The following is a 26195-nucleotide window of genomic DNA, read 5'->3' on the forward strand; positions in this document are numbered from 1 at the left end:
GCCAGCCTTGCTTGAGCGCCATCGTCTGTGCTGCTCTGCACTGTGGGAACAAGAACTGATAGTCTCATAGCAGAGGCAGGTGAAGGGTATGTCTCTCCTCGATAAACTAAGAATAAAACAATTAAAACCACCTTGGTCCATCCTCCCGGAAGCATCCTCCCGGAAGCTGGGCAGATTCAGGGAAAAGAGAAAAGGCGGCTCAGAGCAAGTGCTGCTGGCCTACTAGGTACACAGCTCTGCATTCTCCCTTTGATTGGGATGGTCTGGAGAAATGCGAGCCCCGCCTTGGCCAGATGGGCTATCTTAGTTTTTGTAGTCATTCTGCCCACAATAACATTTCCCAAATTTGGTCAATCATCAGAAATAGCTGGAGAAAGTTTAAAGACACAAATTCCAAAGCTCTTTCCTCAAAGATCTGATTCAGTGGGTCTGAGAGGGGAACCTGGAACCTACATTTTTAAAGAGCAGCCTGGTGGTTCTGACCAACCTGGCGTATGTGATAAATAACAACCCCCTTCCCTCCCAGCAAAGCACACAAGGCCCTCCTGCCCACCTCCCCTCAGGCAGCCCTGGCTTCAGCCACACTGAACTCCTGGTTCAGACACAGCTGGCCCTTTAAGAACTCCGTCCAGCACATCCTATCCCAGTGTGCCTTCCCTTCTCCTCCGGGCAAATCCCTACCCAACTTTGAGACACAGTTCAGATCCCTGCTCTTCAGAGAAGCCTTCCTAACTCCACCAGGTCTTAGTCCTGCCTCTGTTCCTCCAGCACTTCATCAGCCCCTTCCGTTTGCATGCATGTTGCATTGCACTGTGTTGGGAATCTCTTTCCTCCATAGCTCATGAGAGCCCCCAAAGCAGGAGTGGCATGTTGTTTATCTCTCCTGCAGTTAGCACAGTGCCCGGCACAGAGGAGGAGCTCAGCAGATGTTTGAATACGTTAACAACTGACGGAAGAGACCTATCTCTGGGTCAGGTAGCTCCTCAGGTATGGCCCCGCCCATGCTGGGCCCCAGAGCCTCCTCCTATTACGACCTTTCAGCTCAGCCTCAGGAAGGATGTGGCTGATGAAATTTCCGTGGTCAGGACTGAAACCCAGGCCTGAGTCAGTGCCCCCTACTGGCGCCCATCGGCCTTTGCTTCACAGCTTCTCAGTACGAACTCAAGACATAGGAGTCAATTTGCATATGATCCTCGCTGGATTTGATCAGGACAGTTAATCCACCTGTGCTAGAAAAGAAGTAAAAGGCAGGCAGGAGAGAAAGAGAGATACGGGAGGCAGAGGGCTGAGGACGCAAAGGAGAAGGAGGGGGCCTGGAAGGGAGAGGGAGAGGAAAGCGCATTTTCTGAACTTCAAAGCCAAAGATAACAGCGTTTTGATTATTCGCTCCTTGGGGATTATCAGTGTCACTCTTCCCTTTGTAGATCTGAAGAACAGAGAAATAACTGTCCAGCCAGCAATGACTCTCGTGCAAATGTCAGGAACCCATGTGTTGGCCCTTTTGTTCACTCACTTATTCACTGAGCAAACATTCACTCTTACACTCTCTGTGCTGCGCCCCGCGCAGATGCTGCCTGGTGATGAGACAGGTTTTCCCTAAATTCCCCCACAGCTCATTCCTCACGACTGGGCGGCTCTAGAGGGACCCTTCCATGGCCTCCTCCAGTCCTGACCCTGATCCCTTTCCTTTTTACAGTTGTTTTCAGTTCCCGGTGTATTTTGGCATTCCTCTTCCCCTAGAGCTGGCCGTGGCCTATTCCCACACACTCTCCTCTATTCGTGAAGACAAAGCCTGCTCCCTCCTCCAGCCAGGATTTTGTGCCCCTCGCATTTGCCCCATCACCGTGTTCCTCTAATTTCAGCACTCATCACACTGCGCTGTGTTTCGCATATACTCGTGTGTCTCCCCTTCTAGACTGTGAGGTCTCAGGGCATTGGCCATGTTTGTCTTCCTCTATTGCCTCTCCAAAGCCCAGCACGTGGCAAGGACGTATTAACTGTTGAGTGAATAATTGAATGAATGAATCCATCAACCAATGAGTGAATGAATGGATGACGGGCTTACTACTCTCAGAGCCAGCAAAGTCAAACCTGAGGTAGTGACCAAGGTTCCAGAACCTCTGAAAGTTCTCAGTCTCTGCCCCTGGGCTTTCTCTCCCAACCTCCTCGAAAACCTTCCTTAAAGGGGCTGGGGCTTCCCTGGTGGCGCAGTGGTTGAGAGTCCGCCTGCCGATGCAGGGGACACGCGTTCGTGCCCCGGTCCGGGAGGATCCCACATGCCGCGGAGCGGCTGGGCCCGTGAGCCATGGCCACTGAGCCTGCGTGTCCGGAGCCTGTGCTCCGCAACGGGAGAGGCCACAACAATGAAAGGCCCGCGTAAAACAAAAAAAAAACAAAACAAACAAACAAAAAGGTGCTGGAGGCCTCTCTGCTTGAACTGGTGAGGGTTCAGAGCAGCCATTCCACCAGACTCCCCTCCACCCCACCCCAGGAGCCAGTTCTCCAGCCCTGCCCTGGGCCCTCAGCAAGACCCAGGCAGGAGTCACCATGCAGGCCGTGCCCAGGGAAAGGGAGTTCCCTTCCTTTCATGGAGCTAATAGGCTGTTCAAAGCATTAGTATCCTGAGGCGGGAGGGGTTGGGGGAAGCCAAGGTCAGCCCTCAGGAGCTCAGAGAAGCGCTCTGAGGAGGAATAGGGAAGCAGGCCTGGAGCCAAGGGTTGTGGAGGGAGCTCTGACTCACAGGGAAGGGGCAGGGGCAGGCCATGGAAAGCCTAGCGTTTCCATGCCAAGAAGCAGAACTTTCTCCTGAGGCTCAAGAGTTGATAAACTTTTCTGTGGTGATGAAAGCCTTTCTTCAGAACCCACAGTCATTAGGCTCTGATTGGCTGTGAGTTGCAGAAAACTCCTCCACAGAAGCTTAAACGAAACACTGATTATTTTCTCCATAACCCAAAGGTCCAGAAGTGAAGACTCCAGGGCTGGTTTAGTAGCTTTCTCAGTGTCTTGAGCACCTCTGCCATGCTTTGCTTGTGGCTCTTGTCCTCATGATCACCAGAAGGCTGCTTCACCTCTGTCCTCACATTTGTATTCCAGGAAAGCAAGGAGAAAGGTGGGAAAATGCCCCGAGGGCTCCCCAGCTCATGTCTCATTGCCCAGAATCCTGTCACTTCACTATCCTTAGCTCTGAGGTTAGCCACATATATTGCCACGCTCCAAACAAAGCCAGCGTTCTGTTAAGATGCGTAAATGGTGGGAGGAACATTGAGTGAACCACTAGGTCTGTCACAGAGTCCCAATCATGAACTAGATCAAAAGGAACTGCTTTGGTTGGAGCAAGGCCCTGCCCACTCTGCCTCTTTTCCCACCTTTGTTTGTGCCCCCTTAGTGCCTTTGTAGAACCCCGGGGTGCCTGGGAACTCAATTTGAAAACCATTGCTCTGGGCCAGAGGTCAGCAAACTTTCTGTAAAGAGCCAGACCATAAATATTTTAAGCTTTGAGGACCATGTGAGGTTTTTGTTGCACATTCTTCTTTGTAGTGGTTTATGTATTTTTTAACCCTTTAAAAAAAGTAAGAACACTTCTTAACTCAAGGGGCCAAACAAAAAGAGGCCACGGGCCTGATTTGGCCCAAGGACCATAGTTATCCAACCCCAGCTCTAAGGGGTCGTGGGGCACAGGGTTTTTGGTCCAGAGTGAAGGATGGGCAGCAGAGGCCAGAGCCCAGCTAGGAGGCAGTTATAGAAATGCGGTCACTGGACAGAACAATCTCAGTCTAGATCTCTTGGGACTCCAGCTTCCCAAAATATGCCTGAGAGCTGTCAGACCCTCTGGAGCCTCGCTGAGACCTTGGGCACAGGCTGGCAGGACTGGGATCCCTGTCCTCCGGCTGGTCCTGGACGGTGCTCAGGAAGCAAGGAACGTCCTCTGGGCCCAGGGTGGGCACCCTCCAGGGTCCCACTCCCATTGCCCACAATTCTCCGGAAAGGCGGCTGTGTGCTGAGGGGTACAGTCTCCAGGATTCCCTCCCCCACCCGCTCTCTGCAATGAACACAGACTCAGGCTCCCCTAATCCCTCGGCCCACTGCTGGGCCCTGGACCAGCCTCCTGGCAGGTCTCTCTGCCTCCAGCCCTCCCTCCATGCTGAGTTAGAGCTTCCCCCGCATCTTCACCCTCAAATCCAGACTGCTTGCTCTGGCCTGCCAGACAAAATGCAGACTCAGCCATGCTGCTCTCCCCTCCCCGCTGACCCCTCGGCTGCCCTCCTGGCTCCTCGTTTCCCTGTTCACTGCTCAGAGCATCTCCGGGACGGAGCCCACACCCTCCTCCATCCTGCAGGTCCCTGCACACCCACCTCCTCCATGCGGCCGCCTTTCATCTCTCCCTCCTTTGCCATCCTCCAATACTCACCATCTGCACCGTGCACTTGGCATTTAGGTTCTGCTGTAGATTGTAGGACAAGTGAGATAACTTATGGGAAGCAGCTAGCTCGGTGCTTGGCACAGGGCAGGTGCTCAGTAATTATGTCCTAGAGCAGGGTTTGTTTGTTCATTTACCTAATGGGTGCAAATTGGGCGTCTGAGCTGTATACACACGTGCCTCTTAATCATGCCTGTTTCATGTGCTGCCACTCTCCTGCCTTAGAAAGACACCTTGCCAGCTTGATTTACCTGCATGTTAGTTAATGAATCATTATAGGATCCGGTCTTTAAAGAAAGGCCAAAGAGAAGAGCGAAAAATAAATGAAAGCACCAGTACACTGGGCCCTGGGGGCCCATCCCAAAGCTTCAACGTTGTGTATGTTGTGCTGTCTGCCTGGTGTAATTAGCTCCCATGTTAGGGTCAGACCCTCTAAAATGCAGCTCACGTCAACGGTGCTCTACTCAGTGATGTGAATCACTTTATGGCTCTGGTTCTGGCCTTCAAAGCAATGTATTCCCATCATAGACATGGTAATCACGTGCTCTGTCTTTTGGCGGTGGCTTTGTGAGTGGGGGCTGGCTGGAAGGGGTGACGGTGGTGAGAATGTACAGGCAGGACCCTGACTCCCTGCAGAGGCCAGGCCCCTCGGTCTGCAGAAGGCACAACTGGCCTTGGAGTATTTTATGAGCAAGTGTTAGCTGAGCTGCTGGGATACAGAAAAAGAGCTTAGGGAAGACTGAGAGCATAAGTCGTGGTCCCTGCCTTGTGGACCGGAGACCTCCCTGGGATGCTGTGAGGCAGTCGAGCACAGTGGTAAGGGCCTGGCCTCTGGCTGCCTGATGAGTCCCAGTTCTACCACTTAGCTGTGTGATCTTAGGCGAGTCGCCTAATGTCTCTGTGCCTGGGCTTTCCCATTCGTAAAATGGAGGTATTCATAGTCGCTGTTGTCTTACATGAGTTGAGATATGTAAAGCGTTCAGAACAGAGTCGAGTACATTATAGATGTCAGCTCTTGTAGTAACAAAATCTCTCAAGAGAAGATCAAAGAAAAGATCAAAAACTGGGATTAAGTGTCTCAAAGAATCTCCTAGACCAGAGGTCAGCAAACTACCACCTTTGGGCCAAATCCAGTTCATTGTTTGTTTTCGTGAACTAAGTTTTATTGGAACACAGCCATGCCCATTCGTATACATATCAATGTACATGGATTATGGCTACATGGATGTGTGGCCGCATTCATGCTGCAACAGCAAAGGCGGATCATTGCAACAGACATCATATGGGATGCACAGGGGCAAATATTTACCACCTGGCCCTTTACAGGAATAGTCTGCCGACCTTTGTTCTTGATGATAGCTCCCGTGAGGGGTCCAGGAGCCTGGCGATAAGTCCATGCTGGGGAGTCAGGAAACGTTTGGAAAGCGTTCTCCCATTCAGCATTGTCTGAGCCCGTGGCATGTGCCTGGCACACCGACAGGTGCTGGGGGTTCAGAGGCCATGAGACCTGGCCCCTGCCCTCCAGGAAGTTCATGGTGTAGTGGAAAACCAGGTAAACAGATCAGTCGCAGTACAGCAGGTAAGTCCTGACACGGAGAGGAGAGGAAGGGCAAGCAGGGAGCACTTGGACAAGAGCTCAAGGATGCGGAGACGTTGCTAGGGAAACTGCGGGCGGGGGAGGGGACTGTGCAAACCAGGGTCGTGAATGGGCCGATGTGAGGGGAGACCACACAGGTCCTGTGGTGGGAGGGCAGAGGGGAGCAGGTGCCGAGGGCCCCTCCTTGCGTACTGGGCTAGGACATGGCGACATCGTTCTGTAGGGCAGGACTGGGGAGGGTAAGAGATGGGAAGGCGATTCCAGCCTAAGCAGATGGTGATGATGGGTCATCAGGGAACATGGAGGCGAGCTTGCCTGCTCGGCGGGAAAACCAGAGGGGCTAAGCCTTCCCCACTCGCTGTAGGTTGCTCACTGTAATATGTGTCTATGTAGCCAACAAGGATTTTTATCAGTAGGGTCTAGTATTTTTGTCGAAACTATCTGAGAGCCCCAAGCAGGAATGCTTTCCTCACTCTTCTTGCATACCACCAGCGATGGGCTGCTCACTACCTCTGAATGCACTCCTTTTCGTTGTGGGACAGTTCTGACAGTCACAGAGTTGGGTCTCAGTGCCTTGTCATCTCCACGTTTGCCCTTGGAGACAGCTAGGGTTACCGCTGCTCCTGCCTCTGCCCCTGAGTCTCTCTTCTCCAAGGTCAGTACCCCCAGTTCCTCCATCCCCTGTTTTCTAACAGGCCCCAACTGCTGCCTGCTAAGGGCCCACAACCTCCCTCACCCACACTGTTGCACAGCCCAGACATCGGTCTGTTTTCCACCAGCCCTCAATGCTATTGCTCCTAAAACAAAAGTCTCATGCCGTACATTTACTTACAACTCTTCCATGATTCCCCCTTGTCTTTAGGACAAAGCCTAAATCCTTAGCATGACAGACAGCCCTTCCTAACCTGGCTCCTCCCACTTCTCTGGCATCACCACCCTCTGCTTCCCTCTCAGTCATACGACCCTAGATTGACTCACCCCACCGCTCTGCCCCAGCACCTGCTTCTCCCTCTGCCTGGATCACTTTCCTTTCCTTCTCCATTTATCGGACCCCAGTCCATCTCCCAAACTCAGCCTGGGCTTCATTTCCTCCAGGAAACCTCTTCCAGCCTCCTTCCAGCCAACGGCACCTGTCCTCCCTGTCCTGTCCACGCTCACAGCTTCTCGCCGTGAGTCCCGTGCCCAGGCAGAGGGCACTGCACAGGCGGTACGGAGCTCAGCCACAAGTGCAGCAGCAGTTTCCTTCCGAGGCACCTGAAGGCACCCTGGGGTGAGGCTCTGCTGGGCTGCTTGGTTTGGACAGAGGAAGCCTGCAGCACTAGGAAAAGCTATCCATGGGAATTCTCTACTCCTTGAGTGGCGGAATAGAAAACAAAGAAGCACTTGCAGCCTCCCTACTGGGAGACTGAAGATCTTTATCAGATTGAAACCAGCCTGAAACAGGCAAAAAGAGGCCCAGACGAGGTGTTAGGGGAGGGGACTCTGTGTTCTGTCTTCACGAACGGCACTGTCACCCACCACCCAATTGCCCAAGCCGGGAAGCTGCAGGTCTTCCCAGACTCCCTCTCTCCCTCAGTCCCCACATCCATCCAGTCACAAAGCCCTAAAGATGCAGGGCCGTCTCTCTCTTGCGTCTCCACTGTGTGGCCCTCCTGCATCGCTCACCTAACTGCCACTGAAGCCTCGAATCAGCCCCACCAGCTCTGGCCTCTCTCCTGCCATGTCAGTTTCCACACGAGCAGCCAGACCCATGTTCTTCTCCAACACCTAACTGTCCCCGTCACCCACTGTTTAAAACTCTCCTGCCGCTCCTCCCTCAGGATAAAGCCCAGCTCTTCGGGGCAGGGGAGGCTATGAGGCCCTTTGGACCTCGCTGCAAGTTCTGGACCTCCTGGAGCCACCACCTTGCACAGAAGGCCCAACCACATTGTCCCCCAGAATGAGGCAGCTGACGGCTATGCTCAGTTTGTGGACCTGCACTGATAGACACTGACCACTCCAGAATGTTCCATCCCTGCCACAGCTCGGGCCTTGTGCCCTAGACCCCTGCCTCTCCCGTCATCCCCTTCTGACCCCGACAGTCTTCCAGAGCCTTCAGAACTCTCAGACCACCCCCCACCCCACCCCCGCCAATCACAAGCAGCCTCCCCGCCTCCCCCCGCCAATCACAAGCAGCCTCCCCGCCTCCCCCCGCCAATCACAAGCAGCCTCCCCGCCTCCCCCCACCATAGGCTAGCGTCTGTCACCTGGGGTTCTGTGTATCAGTTTACTGTTCTGTCTCCCCGCTCACCCAGGGCAGGGACCGTGCCATGCTCACCATTGAAACCCTACCTCCTAGACTGGCACGTGGTGTGAGTGCTTAGTGAGTATTTGCAGCAGGCAGGGGGAAAACAAGATAAAAGAATCTTGTCGAAAGCCCTTTCCTGGAACGTTCATTTATTCGACAAATAAACAAACAAAGTGGATGGAGAAAAGCAGGCAGAGGAGAGGCGGAGGGAAGTGTCTGCAGGTCCCTGAGGACCGCATAGCTCAGAGTCCACATGTGGCCTGAAAATCTGCCTCCAGTTCCGCGAGGATTTCTGTGCATTAAAGCATGAAGGAAGAGTCTCATCCTCTCACAGCTGGCCAGATGTGCCTGGTGTTGCCATGACAGCCTCCAGAATTGGCCAGATGTACCATGATCGTCTGTGGAAAACGTCAGGGGACCCCAGAGACTGTATGGCCCCAGAGAGAAAAAGCTGACACTCAAAAAGTTGGCATGGAAACACTCAGTTTGGATTGAGGGCTGTGGGGAGTGGTGTCGCGGGCGCTCTGGGCATGGCGACGTGAAGATCCTTGCTGTCTTCAAGGCCGTGGGAGTCTCTCCCGGCAGCCCCTGCCCTCTCCCTAACCCCTGCTCCCTCCCTAGGTGATCAAGCTGGCCTTCGAGGAGTTTGACCTGGAGAGGGGTTACGACACCCTGACGGTCGGGGACGGCGGTCAGGACGGAGACCAGAAGACGGTTCTCTACATGTGAGTGAAGCGGTGCACGTGGTGGGCAGGGCAGGAGCTCGGGCACCTTGGCTGGGGGCGGGGGATGGGCTAGTCGAGTCCTGCTTGGTCCCCCTGACCCTACCCCCCGCCACCATGCTGTGACAAGGAAAGGTGTCCTGCAGCACTGTCTCAGCCACAATCCTTCCGTCTCCCTCTGCTCCTACCAAGGAAAACAGAGCACTGGGCCGGAGTCTCGCTAGGAAGTCACAGGGAAAGTATACAGAAGGAACAGCCTCTCAGGGAGCAGGGGGGTAGAGGTTTGCTGCGTGCGCCTGGAGCATTCCACTGGACTGCCTGCACCTGTGCAGACCCTGCTTCTCCCCCAGGAGTTTTTCCTCAAGGCCACGTACACGTGTGGTGGTCTAACTTCAGACAGAGACAATGGAAATGTTTTGCTCATTTCCCTCCATGCTCATAACTGTCTGGGAAAAGGATAGTTTCAGGGAATTGGGACCACATTTTCTGAGGCCAGAAGGGCTGGTTTGACATGATCTAGTCACGGGAGAGGATGATGTCGGGCTGTCCTGGGTTCCATTACACTGGGTCTCAGCTCCTGGGGGCCATTTGGCTCCTCCTTCACCCATCATGATTAGCCTGACACGAAAGCAGAAGAATGCTCCCGTTCAGGGCGTGTGGCCCAGCGTTAGAGAGATAGACAGGCCTGACCTCATCCACCTCCCCTGCGAAGAAGGAGGGGAGATTTCACATATGTTGGGCACCTGCTGTGTGCCCAGGCACTGTGATGGGAACTTTCACATCAGTTATCTCATTTAATTCCCACAGCAGCCCTGTGAGGAAGGTGCTATTATACCCATTTAACAGGTGGGAAAACTGAGGCCCAAGGGTACAAAGATGGTTGGTGGCAGAACCAGCACTTGAATTCATGTCTTTTGATTTCCATCAAGGACAGCATCCCATGCCACACCCCCTCCCAACCACACTAACACCCTCTGGTCTTAATGCTAAATAAAAAAAGGGCCATTCTGTAATAGCTGGCTCGTCCAGGAGCTGTTCTGTTCTGGGTGCTTCTCATACCTTCCTCACATCTACCTGGAATATCCTGTTAGGGCAGTTGAATAACATTCCCTACCATGTCAGGTGACATGGCTGGGACTTGGGATCTCAAGAGAAAGGAGTGGAATGTCAGCCTGAAGGGCATCCTCCCTGCTGCCTACTCTCCACTGTATTAATCAGGGTTCTCCAAAGAAACAACCAATAGGATGTGTATATAAAAAAAGGGATTTATGATAAGGAATCATTTTGTGTGGTAATGGGGACTGACAAGTCCCAAGATCTGCAGGCTGAGTCAGCGAGCTGGGGATGGACCCAGGAGAGCTGGGTAGTTGTAGTTCTAGAGCAAAGGCCAGCAGGCTCAAGACCCAGAAAGAGCTGATGTTCAGTTCAAGTTCAGGGTGGGAAAAAAGCACTGCCCTAGCTGGAAGTCACGCAGGCAGGAAGAATTCTCTTTTACTTGGGAGAGAGTCAGCCTTTCTGTTCTATTCAGTTCTTCAACTGATTGGATGAGGTCCACCTTCATTGGGGAGGGCAATCTGTTTTACTCAGTCTTCCAATTTAAATGTTAATCTCATCCAGAAACACCCTCACAGAAACACCCAGAATTATGCTCGGTCAGATATCTGGGCACTTTGTGGCCCAATCAGGTTGACACATGAATTACCCATCATACTCAACCCCTCCCCTCCTCTCTGTGCATCCCCATCACTCACCTGCCCTGGCATGCTGACCTGTGTGGTACATCAGCTCGATGTGTCCAAGAGGCCAGGATCCCACTCTGTCTCCCCCATGACCCCATTGTGCTCTGTCATAGAGAGAACCGCAGAATAGCAGAGCTGAAAAGACTCTGGGGGATCATACATTTCAACCCCTCATTTATATGGAGTGAAAAAGCTCAGAGAGGCTCGACCATTTGCTCAAGATCTCACAGCAAATGAATGGCAGATCCAGGGCTTGTCCCCAGGTCTCTGGACCAGTCTAGTTTGAGTGAGATCCCAACAAGTTCTGTAGCAGCCCAGGGGCTCTCCCGCCACCCTCAGATCTCTTTAGGCCAACATCAATATCAAAACTAAAGGGAAACACATGCAGAATCCTTGGGTTCCTTAGTTGTCATAAGTGGGTCACACAGAGGAAGAGCAGAGGCCTTGGTCTTCACCCTTGCTCACCACCACCCTGGAGTCCATCCTTACTCATTACAGAATGTCAGAGCCCCCAGCCCAGGGATGTCACACGCACCAGGCTGCTGTATCCCAGGTGGTCTCTCCCCGCTCCACCGGCACGGTGCTCACAGAGTACCGATCCCCTCTCTGCGGCCACCTCAACAGCCCTCCTCAAGCTTTGAGACCCCAGGGTAGAGCAGGGATTAGGGTCCGTTAATCCCACCACCCCCTCACAACCCTCCACACCCCATCTGTGCTGACAGTTTGTCTGGTCCCAGCAGAAAAAGGAAGCCAGGTTTCTTCTAGGAGCCCCAGGCTGTGCCATGGACTCTGACTCTGCCACTCCAGCAGGCTGACCTTGGGAAAGCCACTGCCCATTTTGCACCTCTGTCTTCTCATCTGTACAGTGGGGATAACACAACCTCTACCTCACTGGGCTACTGGGGACATTAAATAAGATCATGAAAGGGACATGGTCTGACTTGGGTAGATGTGAGCTGAATCAGAATCCTCTCCGTGCCTAAACTCTCTTCTTCAGAAGGAGCGTTGCCCAGGCTGGTGGCTGCGCTTTAAGCCTCACTTCTCATGCTGGAGTGGAAAGAGGTGCCTCATTAAAAGGACTGGCTGGGTTCCGACTGGGGAAATGGGTTTCTGTCTGTGTCTTTTCTGCAATACAGTTCACACGAAAGACAGGAGGTTGCAGGGGTGTAGCCACCCCCTTGATTAGATCTGGCTCCAGCCATCCCTCCCCTGTGCAAGTGAGGACCCAGACCTCTCTTCCAAGCCCTGGAGTCTGGGCAGGGGAGTCGTGGCTGAGATGCAGGCTCTGCCTGTGGCCGGAGGGGAGTGGTCCTGAGTCTCCCAGCACGTGAGCACGTGCTGCCGGGCTCAGTGCCAGAAACACTGTGGGGCTCAGTACCTGCCCGAGTGGGCCTGGCACCTAGATATTCCTTTAGATGTCGTCAGTCACACCGTCATTCTTTTGGGGTGCCACAGTGGGGTGCACGCCTCTGAATCTCTCTCTCCTGACAGCCTGACAGGTACGTCGGTCCCAGACCTCATTGTCAGCACCAACCATCAAATGTGGCTCCTCTTCCAGACCGACAGCAGTGGCAGCTCCCTGGGCTTCAAGGCTTCTTACGAAGGTAACTGCTGTTGGGGAGCCAATGAGTCAGACGCTTGGGGTCTGGTTTGGAGTCAACAAGCCCTGGGTTCGAATCCCGGCTCCGCCCTGCACTAGCTTCCTCTCCTTAGGCATGTTATTCAACTTCTCTGAGTCCCAGCCTCCTTCTTTGTCCAGTGGGTCTCCTGGGCTGTTTTGAGGATTATCTGGGATCAGTCACACACATCAGTTCCATCCTGGGTTCATACCTGGCTTATGTAGACCTTTGAAAAGCCCCATAAACTTTCTGAGCCTTGCTTATTTTATAAAATCTTTAGACTGGAGACAGTAGCTTCCCAAGCTACCCTATTTGGGTGTCATAGTGATGAGTGACTATGTGCACAGGGCTAGGGACAGACACACACCGGTGGTGACCTGAGGAGGGTACAGACGCGGGTGACCTGCATCTCTTGGTGGGAACAGGCATTAAGGGAACGGCGAAGTCTGGGGTCCAAGAGGTACCTTTACCATCACCCCTCCATGCACTGCCAAGCCTCCTGATGCCTGCTAGTGCAGATCCCCACAGAAGGTGGAGCAGAGACCATCCCCCGAGCATTTGTGAAGGCCCTGTTGGGTATCCGCCCCTAGACCAGCACTGCGGGAACAGATGCATCAGATCTAGGCCCTCGCTGCAAGGGGCCTGCGCTATCATGGGAAGACAGGAGAAAACAAACGAGCTATTATTAAAGCAAGATAATTGCAGCAAACAGAACGAATGGGAGCACAGAGAAGGGGCAGCCGTCCTTTCTGGGGCATCGGGAAAAGCTTTATCGAGAAAGGGAGCTTTAAGTCTTTTAAATGACTAGAGAGACAGGAGGCAGTGGAGGGGGAGAGAAAGCGTCCTTCACCCCATTCGGAGACGTGATCATTCTACACAGGACTATTTAGGGTCCAAAGGACTCTCACTCTGCTCAGTGTGACTCACACCCAGTGGACCAAAGGCTCTTCCTGTACCAGGACCTGGATTCTGTCACCAAACTGGGTACACAGGACATGTATTAGTGTCCTAGGGCTGCCCTAGCAAAGCACCACAGACTGGATGGCTTTAACAACAGAAGTTTATTCTCTCCCAGTTCTGGAGGCTAGAAGTCTGAACTCGAGGTGTCAGGAGGGCCACGCTCCCTCTGACACTCTGGGTAGACTCCTTCCTTGCTTCTTTCTAGCTCCTGCTGGTGGCCAGCAGTCCTTAGCTTATAGCTGCATCATTCTCATCTCTGCCTCTGTGGTCACACGTCCCCGTGTGTCTCTCCTCTTCTCATAGGACACCAGTCATGTTGGATTAAGGGCTCACCATCTTAACTTGATTTCATCTGCAAGGACCCTATTTCCAAATAAGGTCACATGCACAGGGACCAGGGGTGAGGATTCAGCACATCTTCTTGGAGAATACTATTCAACTCATAACGGGAGGCTGGCCCTCATTTCCTGCAGGAACACTGTCAAACCATGATAGGCCCACTGGGGTAAGGATGAGGGATGTACTGTTTGAAGAGTAGGAAACATGCATCTAAGTGAGACAGGACAGCAGACAGAGAACACCTATTGGGTGACAACGTGCTGAGTTCAAATCCTGGTTCTGTCACTTTCCAGCTCCATGGTGAGTCAGGGAGCCTGTCTGGGGCTCTGTTTCTTCATCTGTGAAATGGACATAATAATACACCTTCGGGCACAGGGCTTCTGTGAAGATTAAGTTTAGATAAAGAATGTGAAAATTAAAATGTTGCAAATTACAAGGTGAGTGGTGAGTGAGTACATAGGTAGTTAAGTGAATGGGCTCTTCTGGAACATCGTTATATATACGCAGCTGTGAGGCAATGGAAAGAGCCCCAGACGAGAAATCAGGAGACCTTGATTCAGGCCCAAGCCCTGGCCCTCACTGCTCTGGAAATGGGAATGGGTGTAGACTCAAAAGGTTTCTAAGGTTTCCCCATTTCAGAACTTCTACAGATGTTCAGCAGTGAATGTTTCCAGAAGTGGGGAGGAATGATTCTGTGCCATCCACGTTCCCTAATCTTTCCATATCTTATTCATGGCTTGGATAAGACAAAAGTCACATGAGCTTGAGAGGACTGATGGTACAGCAGTCAGCAAACAGCGTGCAGAAAGATCTGGATGGAGTGGAGTATTGGCTCAATTACCAGGATAAGATGAAGTGGGAATAAATATCAAGGCGTTTGAAGTTTCAAAAATATCAGCTACTAGAATTTATCCCAGGGAGTCAGTGTTGCTTTATTCTCTTCTGATCAGGCGTCAGAGAACTGGGCATAGACGTGGGGACCTCAGCTTGAGATGGATAAGGAGAGGACTTAAAGTCAAGCCCAGTGAGCAAGGTTAACAGCCCCCTGAATGTTTATTCGGGGGAAAGTGGACTCAGGGGAGACTTGAGAGCTGTGTCCAAATATTTGAAGGGCAGTTCTATGGGGAAGAGGAGTTAGGCTTGTTTGGTGTGATTTCATTGGAAAAGAAAGGGACATATCGTTTGTTGAGAGCCTGTTATGTTCCAGAAGCTGCGTGTTCATTGTCTCAGGGTTTTCAAACTGTCACACAAAGACCTGGGCTACCCTCGGTGACCACCAAGGTGGTGGGATAGGGGATGCCCAGCAGGGAGGCCTCTGACCCTGCCTCCATCTCCTCCTGTAAACCTTCTTCTAAGAGGGGATTTGTAGCTAAGCACGAGTTTGAATAGTACCGCTTCATCCCATGCAGTGCTCACAGCTATGTGACGATGGCTGCTCTTCTGTAGAAGAGGAATCAGAGCCTCAGAGGGTAAGTGACCTGCCCAGGGCCACACAGAAATGTGGGACCTGGCAGAGTCAAGATTCGACGCTGGGTCTCTGTAGCTTGAAGGCCCATGATTTTCTCTCATACTGGGAGCCTCCCAAAGTTACAGAATTTCAATTCCTTATCAAATCTTTATAGAAGCCGAAGCTTTGCCCCAGTCAAGTGGGCCATGAGCCCAGTCAGATAAGTCATGAGCCTGGGCTCCTTGTTACTAGAGATTGGGATTAGGTTGGCCATTTCACTCAGCCAGTATTGATTAAGCTCCTGTTATGTGACCAGAACGAGGCTAGGTACTGTGGCGACAATAGAAGACAACATAGACTTGGCCTAAAAACATACGCTGTATGACTGCTGGTCACAGACTAGGTGTGGGCCGGACTTCTCCTCGGAACCATGACAAAATAGGAAGAGAGAAGCGAGTCTGGACGTTTAGACCCCTCACTAACCCACAGGGGCTACATGGGTTCTGTGCACAGAGGCAGCAGCTTCTGTGAAGATAGAACAGACTCTGGAATTGGACCAGAGCTGGTGAATCCCAGCTTGGCCCCAGCTGTGTGACCTTAGGCAAGTTATACGGTCTCTCTGAACCTCAGTTTCCCCACTCATAAAATGGAGGTAATAATGCTGACTATATGGCATCGCTGTGCAGTGTTATGAAATGAGATCACGAAGGCGCTTGGCACAGTGCCTGGCACAGAGGTGCTATCCCCTGGGAGCTGAGAAAGTTCCGTGATGACCACTGCCCTCCACTCTGGGCTGTGCCCTCCTCTGCGGGCCACGTGGCTCCGTGCCTGTCCCCCAGGTGGCCCGTGGTTGCTCTGATAGCCCCGGTCCTAGGCCCCTGCCTCACCCTCACTCCCCAGACTGGCTGGGAAAGGAAGTGTTTCATGGTGGCCACTGTGTAAAGTGTGAAGGCAGACGTGGCAGAAGACAGACCCTGGTCACCAAGGGCCTCAAGGCCTCGTAAGGAGTTAGCACTTCGTTCAGCGGGAAGAAGAGCCTGGGAAGGGTTAAATGTCAGGATGGGCCTGCCTTTCCCTTCTTGTCCTTCCACCTTTGACCTTTGTTGAGGGTGACACCCATGGGTCTCACACCTTCATGGCGAGATGCCCTCTTCTGTGGAAGAAGTGGGTGGTCGAGTTCCCTGAGGCCCCGATATGACTGTGCCCTTTCCCATCTGCTCTGGGCTTCTCTCCCTGCAGCCTTCTAGGTCCCCTCCACCCTCCTAGCTACTCCCCCTAAGCTCTTGCATGGCTCCCCACTGCCCGTTCAGCGCACGCACTTCTCAGGCTCTCAGCTTTCATCCTCTTTTTCTAGAACCTTCCACCGTTGATCACATCTACTCCCATGACTTCAACCTCAGCCTGAACCCTGGTGACTTTCAGATCTACTCCCCACTTGCATGTCTAGCTGTGACACATCTTACATAGCTTCCCCCTCGGACATCTCAAGCCCACCCCGTCTGTCTTAGGCCTATTCTGGCTGCCATAACAAAATACCGTAGACTGGGACGCCTGAATAACAGGAATTTATTTTCTCACGATTCTGAAGGTTAGAAGTTCAAGATCAGGGTTCTGGCTGATTTGGTTTCTGGTCTGGGCTGGCTTCAGATGGCTGCCAGATGTCTTTCTGGCTTGCAGATGGCTGTCCTCTCACTGTGTCCTCACGTGACCTTTTCTCGGTGTGTGCACATGGAGGGAGAAGAAGAGTGCGAGTGCGTTGTCTGTTCTTATAAGGACACTAATCCTATCAGATCGGGGCCCCACCCTAGGACTTTGTTTAACCTTTATTACTTCCTTAGAGGCCCCATCTCCATATACAGCCACACTGGGGGTTAGGACTTCAACATCTGAATCTGGGGGAGACACAAACGTTCAGTGCATTAACACCATCCCAAACCAAGCTCTCCATCTCCACCCCCACACCCCCTGCTCCCATGTCCCCATCCCAGTGAACAGCACCACCATCCACACCATCACTCAGCCTCATCTCCGCCTCCTCCTCCCTCTCCCACCTCTGACTCAGTCCCCAGATTCTGCCAGTTCCCCCTCTGCGGCGCCCCAGCCCCTCTGTCATTGACGTGGCTAGGCCCTCATCGCCTCTCACCTGATGACCACACAGTCCTCCTGCCCAGCATCCCCAGCATCCCTGACTCCAGGCCCCTCCCCCAGCCCCACCCATCTGCCTCTTGCAGCTCAGTGATCTTCCTAGAATCCAAGGCTGGCACAGTTCCCTGCTACTTAAAAAACAAAAAACCACAGAACTTTAATGACAGCTTCTCACTGCTTTCAGGATAAAGCGTCGTCATTCGTGTGGCATCCAAGGCCCTCAATGATGGTAATTCCAAGCCAAATGCTGGCTGCTATTAGCCCATTCTAGGCAGATTGCAGTTTATTGATCTATCTGGTCCTACGGGGCGTAGCCCAGTGCCTGGCACCATCGGGCACCCTTCCTCTACATCCTCTCAATGCCCTTTCGTCCCGCTTTACCACCTCCCGGCACTCGGGTGCCAAGAGCCCACATTCTTCACTGTCCCCATAGACTCTGGGGTCAGACAAACCCGCTTTGTAACCGAGTTCTGCCATTGGCTCTGTGTGGGATCTTCATCCAATCCCTCCACATCCCTGAGCCTGAGTTTTCTCATCTGTGAAGAAGGGCTGATAAACATTCATCTCACAGGGGCCTTGCGAGGATTCCGTGCAGTGAAGCCTCCAGCGTGGGGCGTGGCACACTCGGTTTAAAAGCCTGATCCCCTCCCCTGCTTCCCTAGTCCTGCAGCTCTTCTAACCTGCACTCATGGCCCAAAGCTTCAGAATTATCTCCACCCCCATCTTAGCCCTTCTTTTAGCCCAGCTCCTGGGGAATTCCATGCAGGACAGACATCTTGGCTCAGGGATGGGAGGGTGGCCGGGATGCATGTGTTCCACAGGTGGCATGAGGCATTTGAAGGCAGAAACCCCCAGGCATACCTGGCCCCATCAGCATCAATACCCCATCTGCCCCTGTTCAGGTAGAGAAAAACTTCCTTAGAGCAGGCAGGTGGCACTGCAGTATCATCACCACCACCCCCCACCACCCATTAAAAGTTTGAGGTCCTGGGTGGGAAAAGTTGAGGGATTTATTTCCCAGAAATACTTCTCATCATGCTTGTCACAATCCCAGGTCAGGGTGGGGGAGGGGCCTCCAGCTCTGTCAATATCTGAGTCTTTGGCACCTAGAAACTCAGGCCCCCTCCCTGAGGGCAGCCAGCTGTAGGAAAGCATTCATATTTGCAATTGCTTTGCTTCCCAGCAGAATAAGAAATATTTAAGGAACAGGCAATTAGCACTTACCAGAAACATTATAAAATTACATACAACTTGCTAACAAGTTTTAGCATCAATCTCAGAGTCGCTTCACTTCCTGACTTGGAGCCTGGAATCTGGAAGCCTAATGCTAGATCTCGGAGGCCGGCCTAAGGGAGGAAGGAGCTGGGACCCTCACCCTGGAGATATGGAGAAGCAGGGCCGTAGAGATCACGCAGAAAGGATGCCCAGTAGTCCAGGGGACTCGTGTTGGAAATAAGGTCCCCTGTGTATCCAACATCATCTAGGCCCCTATTATATGTTACAGACACTGTTCAGACCACAGCGGGATACAAGGATAACAAGACAATCTGTGCCTTCACCCAAGTCTTAGTCTGTCTTCATTAGAGTCCAGGAAGTATGAGAAAATGGGGAAATATCAAGGAGGGGCAGCTAACCTTACTTGAGGGCATCAGGGAAGGCTCCCTGGAGGAGCTGGTGTCTGAAGCTAAGACTCGTTTATAGGATGGAAAGGAGTTGGTCAACATCCCAGAGAGAACAGGTTGACTTAGAAAGCCTGATCCCCTAGGGTTGCCTAGGGTTGAAGCTAAAACTTCCACAGAATGAAGTTTGAGAGCAAGTAGGGGGAAGATGGCCAAGTCTAGCCTTCTGCAGGCGGTGCCTGCCTCCCCTTCTCCAGAACTGAACTCTGGTGGCACCAGGAGGCCTCCTGAAACAGATGGTGTTAGAGCTGAGCTTGAAAGGAGACCAAGGGCAGCAGCCCAGCATCCTGACTCTGCTCCTTTTTGGACCCTGCCTTTCCTCCAATCAGAGCGTTAAGCACATGGCCATTTTCAGCCTCCAGTCTGCAATTTTCAGGACCTCTGTCTCTTCTTACTTTATCCCCATAAGCTCAGAGGCCCAAACTTTCCATCTTCAACCAGGAATGACACCAGGCATGTTTCTAAGATGTTCACTGAGTTTCCATGATACCCTTAAAGCTTCCTCAGGCACTGGGACCTAGAGGTTTGCTAGATACAGGCAGCAGGAAGGCCCAGTGGGACCCACGCTACACACGAGTCTTTCTTGGCCCCCGGGAGGCCAGGGGTGCTAAGCAGCGAAGGATGCTGCACCTTTAAAATTTGGCAGGAAGTCATCTGTCAATGAGATATGCTCTTTAAATACATGGGCTTTTGCAAACGGCAAGCTCCAGTTTGGAGCTGATACAGACAGCCTGGGGGCACCTGGATGTTCTGCATGTTTGTCTTCACCCCATATTCACCATATTCACCCCTGTTTCCCAACCTCCTTCAGTCTGTGACACACCCATGACAGTGTGGTGGAGGAAAGGGATGGGAGGGAGGAAAGAGATGGGAGGGACGAATGTCACCCACTTCCTCCACCCACATCTCCATCCCATTCATGAAAATTGTGTGCAGAGAACGATGCACAGCTTCCCAGAGATACACGTACAACTGCCCTCTGTCTCCTGCCTGCTTGTGCCCTTCCCATCATCAGTAGAAACGTACAGTGGGATGTGGTTCCCAGGAAATCCATGAGATCCAGGCATGCCCAGAGGTCGTCTTAATGCACCGAAGTTGTCCTGGTCACTCATTAGGAGTCTGTGCTGGTTGAGCAATTGGTCTGGAGGGCTCAGGATGCATAAGGCACGGCGCTTGGTTCTGGAGGTACAAAGAGCAGTAGGGGTGGGGCCCCCGTCTGTAAGGAGCTGATCCCGGCTCTTCACGGTCTCCCAGACCATCTCTCCAGCCTCATCTCCTTTCATCATCACATCCTGCCACACTGAACTTCTAACTATTCTCCAGAATTAAAATAAAGAAATAAATAATTGTCCAAGGGGGCTGGGAGTGAGAGAGAGAGAGAGAGAGAGCTCCTAAGGCTGCCTGGGTGACTCAAGGGTACAGCCCCAAGGAAGCACTTGAGCTGACACTGAGAGATGATTCTTTGTCTAGTTGACAAGTGGAGGGTGTTTATTAGGAAGAAAGGACAGCAGGTACCAAGTTAGAGCCACCTGAGAGCCGGCTGGGCTCTGCCAGCAATGGGCCAATAATGACCTTGAGGAAACACCTCCTGATTCCTGGTTACGTGCCACGTGCTGGACATTTGGACAGTTGTCTTACATACATAAACTCATTTAATCCTGAAAACAACCCTGCAAGGTTGCTGTTCTTATTACCATTTCTGTATTACAAGTGACAAAACTAAGACTCAGAGAGGGTATGAAAGGTACCCAAGGTCTACTACTTAGTGTCAGAGCCAGGATACAGATCCGGGACTTGCTCAGAGTCCTCACCTTCGCGCTGTTTTGCCCCCTGCCCGTGGCTCCATTTTGTGGTGAACCTCAAGGTCGGAGATGGACAAATAGGAGGCTGGGGCGGGAGGGGCAGGCAAAGGTCCTGCCACGCCAAGGAGTTGGGGTTTTCATCCGTGGATTTTGGGGAAGCCGTGGAAGAATCAATGAGCAGGGCACACTAATGATCAGATGTTTGTTCCTGAGCGATCTCGTGCTGCTTTGCAGAATACGACAGAGTAGAGGGAAGGGGCAGGGGAACAGCTCTTGCCTAACGCCATGCCCAGGTGAGGAATTGAGAGGGGTGGACTTGGGCGGTGAGGGGAAGAATGGAGAGCAGAGGGTGCAGGGATGTCCCGGAGGAGGAACCGCCAGGAGGTGGTTAGCGAGGGCTGTGACGGGGAGGGGAGGGCAGAACCCAGGCTGATTCCTGTGTCTGCCTGGACAACCTCCATGAAGCCTCTTGCCTCCCCCAGCCGCAGCCCGAGACCGGAGCTGCCTCCCCTTCGCCCCCAGGGGTTGTGTGGTCAGGTACACACCCCGTCCCGGCCCGCATCATTTACTCTGTAACTATCTCTAGAGCCACCTGACTGTGAGTTGTCCAAGGGCAGGGGCCCCGTGTCAGGCAGCTCTGTATCATTAGCACTGAGCGTGGCATTGGACACACTCCCCGTGCCACACATATCAGCTGTGCTCACATGCTGAGCAGCATGGTCCCTGCGCTCCAGACGCTGTGCTACGTGATCAACACATAACTGACGCCTGCCTCCATAGCGCTTCCCTTCCAGTGGGTGGGGAGATGAGAAACGAGGAAGCCACCTGGCAGCTGGCAGGGCACCAGTGGGGGCTGAGATGGTGAACCAGGTTGTCCCTGATGCCCCAACAGACAGTAGACTCCAGGAGAGAGGAGATTTTTGCCCTTATTTCCACCGCTATACATGCAGTGTCTAGAGCAGGAGCTAATGAAATGAATAGAGGAATACTTACAATCGGTGCTACAAAGAAAAAGACCAGGGTGCCAAGAGAGCAAAGGAAAAGGGAAACATCTAAGAAGAGGGGTCAGGGAAAGCACCTTGAGGAGGTGACGTCTTAAGCTAAAGTCTGGGGCGTGAGCAGTCGGCCATGTGACACTGGGGAGGAGAGGAAGCTGCAGCCCGGGCTGAGGGAACAGTGAATCAGTGAAGGAACAAATGAAGTCCCTCCCGGTTGGAAAGGCAGCAAATCGTAGCCCATGGTCAGACCCTCCTCTCCCTCTACACGGCGCTGCTCTTCTTGGAGCACATCCAGTGGTGAATTTATACAGACACGAGAAGCAGTTCCTTCTCTACAGACATTGTCATAAAAGAGGATTCCAATTTGGTATCACAAATTGAAAACCCTGGGGAGAAGACAGTAAGGTTGATCACAGACGATAGGAATAAAACAGCGGAGAAAGGGGAAAGCGAGTATGCAGAGCCCAGTCGTGATGGAATTCTGAGGGTGTTTGAAGCATGCATCTTGTGTTCGCCTTGCTTCTGGTCAGCAGAAGGAGGGAGAGGGAAGGATGAACACTTACAGAGGGGAATTCTGTTAGGCAGGATAACAGGAAGCTGCACGCGTGATTTCCCCCAAGTCAGAATTTGGCTTATGGATTTGCAGTTCTGGGTGGCCAGAAGGGTCAAGGTCACATGCCTTTTCAGGCAGGGCTGTGGAGCCCAGAGAGTCCCCTTGCAGGAGGGCAAGGGGACTTGGTTCCCGTGTGTCCCCAGCAGGGGTTGGCGCTGGGCTTGGAGGGAAGATCCAGACCAGGACAAGGGTGTCTGAGAGCCAGCCCCCAGCCCCGCTGGCTTCCTGAAGGGAGCTCTCAAACTCTCGACCATCCTGCTCTGTTCTTTTTTGTGTGTGTGGCACACGGGCCTCTCACTGTTGTGGCCTCTCCCGTTGCGGAGCATAGGCTCCGGACGCGTAGGCTCAGTGGCCATGGCTCACGGGCCCAGCCGCTCCACGGCACATGGGATCCTCCCGGACCAGGGCACGAACCCGTGTCCCCTGCATCGGCAGGTGGACTCTCAACCACTGCACCACCAGGGAAGCCCTGTCCACTTTTTTTTTTTTTTTTTGCGGTACGTGGGCCTCTCCCTGCCGTGGCCTCTCCCGCCGCAGAGCACAGGCTCCGGACGCGCAGGCTCAGCGACCATGGCTCACGGGCCCAGCCACTCCGCGGCATGTGGGATCTTCCCGGACCGGGGCACGAACCCGTGTCCCCTGCATCGGCAGGCGGACTCTCAACCACCGCGCCACCAGGGAAGCCCAATCCTGCTCTGTTCTTCCTCTCCCCCGACCTGGTCCTGATTCCATGGTCTGCACATGCCCCTCTCCAATGCCTTGGCCCTCTTTGCCAAGTGCACCCTTAAACCTGACTTCCCCGAGGTCGCCCCTACCCAGGAGCCCTCTCCAGCACTAGCAGCTCCTGTCCACAGGCCCCGTGAGCTTCACATTTGAGCCGTGGGCTCGTGCACTCGCTCTCCATTGCTGTTCCACCTATGTGCAAACCCTTCCCTTTGACCTAGACTGTCTCCACCTCTGCCACTCGCTACCCTCCTCATGGATGTCACCAGCCTCTTCCTCTCCACTCTGGGTCTCGCCATCACCTTGCCTCTCGTTTCTCAGCCTTCTCCCATCCTGTCAGTGCGGACCTTGCTCTCTGGCACCTCTGAAGCCTTCACTCCACCCACCTGCTCTGGGGCCCCTTGTCCCTTCCGCTCCCACACTGGTTCCTCCCTCTACTCCATTCACCATCCTTCTCTTGGCCTCTACATCCCCATCCCCTCCCCCGCTCCTCCTCTGTTCACTTCCTTCCTCCTTCAGCCTGAGACCCTTGCATCACACATCAGCCATTCCTTGAACAGTATCCTTGACTCCCTGCCCACCGCCCTGCCATTTTTCCAGGTTCTGAGGGATCTGGGACAAGCCACACAGCCCTGCTCGGTGGCAGCACCCCTGTAAATGAGCTGTCTCCACCCTCCATGGAACCCAGGGTGCATGGCAGTCCTTCCAGCCATGATTCCTCTTCTCCAGGTGACTGTTGCAGACGTTCTTGTCAACATTGCATCCTTTTCCCCACAACCCGTCCCTCACCTTCAGCAAACATCATGACACTTCGTCCTCCTCCACTAGGAAAGTAGAGCCTGTGTCATCACAAGATCTCCTTCAACCTTCCGCTCTCCTACCTGAAAGCTCGCTGTGATCACCTCTTCCCTCTGCCCCGCATCACGAGGGAAGGGGAGCTTCCTGGTCTCTAAGGTGAGCCCCCCAGCATGCGCTGGGCCCTGGGCTCCTGCTTCTCCATAGCCTCGTGCTGTCACTGCCCATTTCAGCTAACCAGTGTCTCTCATTCAGTTATATCCATTCATATTCTCTCTCTCTCTGCCCTCCCCTAGCATTTAATTATGGTCAAGTTTCTTCGACCTTAAAAAGCCTTTTCAGCTGCCCCCTCAAGGCCATATTCCTCATAAGTTGCCACCTGAATTCTCCCTATTGCTTCACTTCCAAGAAATGCCTTCTTTATGAGTCACCTACTCTTCCCGGATCGTCTTCCTCTTCTCCCATCAGCGCCGGGCCGGCCCCATCATCACACTCAGTCTCCTGCCAGTATCCAGTGAGCGCCTTTCACTGACCTGCTTTCCAGTCCTTTCTACACTTCCCTGCCACGTTCGATGCTGTTGGTCTCCTTCCTGAAACTCATTCTCCTCTAAGCTTCCAGGGCTCCGCTCCCTGCAGGATCTCAGACTAGCCTTCTGCTGGTCCCTGCAGTGTCCCTAGCTGTTCTGTCTGGACTGATGTCTCCCCTTGGGTGGACTCATTCTTCTCATGACCCTCGATGAGCTGAATCCAAATTCTGTATTTCTAGACCAGATTTTCCTCGTGGGCATAAGACCCACGTAGCCCCTTTCTACTAGGTTTGTCCCCGTGGAGGTGCCAAGTGACCCTCCAGCCCTGCTCCCTCCACATATGTTGAAGATGAAAGCAACCCAGTACCCAGGCCAAGCCCTGCAGTCATCGTAGCCCCTGCCTCCCCGTTATCCCCTGTCTGCTCAATCTCAGTGTGGCCTGTGGCTTCTTCCTGCTTTGGACCTCCCAAGTCTTTCTGCCTCTCCCCATCCCCTCTGCCTGTGCCCAGTCCAGGATGCTGTCAAAACAGCTCCCATGGGCTTCCCTGGTGGAGCAGTGGTTGAGAGTCCACCTGCCAATGCAGGGAACACGGGTTCGTGCCCCGGTCCGGGAAGATCCCACATGCCGCGGAACGGCTGGGCTCGTGAGCCATGGCCGCTGAGCCTGCGCGTCCGGGGCCTGTGCTCCGCAACGGGAGAGGCCACAACAGTGAGAGGCCCCCGTACTGCAAAAAAAAAAAAACAAAACAAAAAAACAGCTCCCAGATCATTGGAAGCCTCCCTCTAGAACGGAACCTCCATGGCGGCAGGACCTGTGTCTGCCTTGTTCTCTGTCTCACCCACAGTACCCAGCACAGTGGCTCATGCTAAGGAAACACTCAGATGTTTGTTGAATGAATGAATGATCTCCCTGCCTCCAGAATTGCTGCCCCCAGACCGTTCTCCAGGCAGTAGTCAGGGTGACCTTTTAAAATCCACACTATGAAATGCCAAGTGGAATGAAACCCTTTCCTGAGCCCGCATTGCCTACACTCTGAAGTCCAGTCTCGTTAGCAGGTCGAACAGGCCCTTTTGTGGGTTGGCCCTGCCTGCCTCTTCCAGCCCCATCTCTCATCACCTGGTGGAAAGTACTCATGCTTGTGGAAAGGCAATGTGGCATGGTGGTGAGGAGCCCTGGAACCATACAACCTGGGTTTGGACCTCAGATTCACCATTTCCTGGCTCTGTGACCTTGGATAATTACATCACCTCTCTGTGCCTCAGTCTCCTCACCTTTAAAATGGAGATAATAGTACCTAGGTCACAGTGTACTGTAAGGATGAAATGATTTCACTATATGTAAAATTCTCAGAGTGGCTGCCAGCACATAGCGCTAGAGTGATTAGTTCTATAACTAAAAGTTCGTTATGATCGTAACGATTAGTTAGTTATCATCACTGCTATCATTGCAGTCCTGCAAACAGCCTCTGAGACTCTGCATGGGCTCCTCCCCCACCTGAAGGGTCCTTCCTCTCCTCTCCCTCCCACTAATGCCTTTCTCTTCTTCCCAGCTTTACTGAGATGTAATTAACATATAACATTGTGTAAATTTAAGGTGTACAACGTGTTGATTTGATATATGTATATATTGTGAAATGATTACCACAGTAAGGTTAGTTAACACACCCATCACCTCACCTTACAGTTTGTGTGTGTGTATGTGTTGAGAACTTTTAAGACCTACCCTCTTAGCAACTTCCAAATATACCATACACCGTCGTTAACCAGAGTCGCCATGCTGTACATC

General features: G+C 52.9%; 1 protein-coding gene across 1 annotated transcript in view; it reads left to right on the forward strand.

The window, feature by feature from the left end:
- The window catches only part of CSMD2 (CUB and Sushi multiple domains 2), a 669690-nt gene that overhangs the window by 356438 nt on the left and 287057 nt on the right, over positions 1 to 26195 (forward strand). The window contains exons 11-12 of the mRNA XM_060142710.1: positions 8923 to 9026; positions 12254 to 12366. Of these exons, the coding sequence (XP_059998693.1) occupies positions 8923 to 9026; positions 12254 to 12366 (217 nt within the window). The remainder of the gene's footprint in view (positions 1 to 8922; positions 9027 to 12253; positions 12367 to 26195) is intronic.

Source organism: Lagenorhynchus albirostris, chromosome 2, assembly GCF_949774975.1.
Source record: "Lagenorhynchus albirostris chromosome 2, mLagAlb1.1, whole genome shotgun sequence".
NCBI lineage: Eukaryota > Metazoa > Chordata > Mammalia > Artiodactyla > Delphinidae > Lagenorhynchus > Lagenorhynchus albirostris.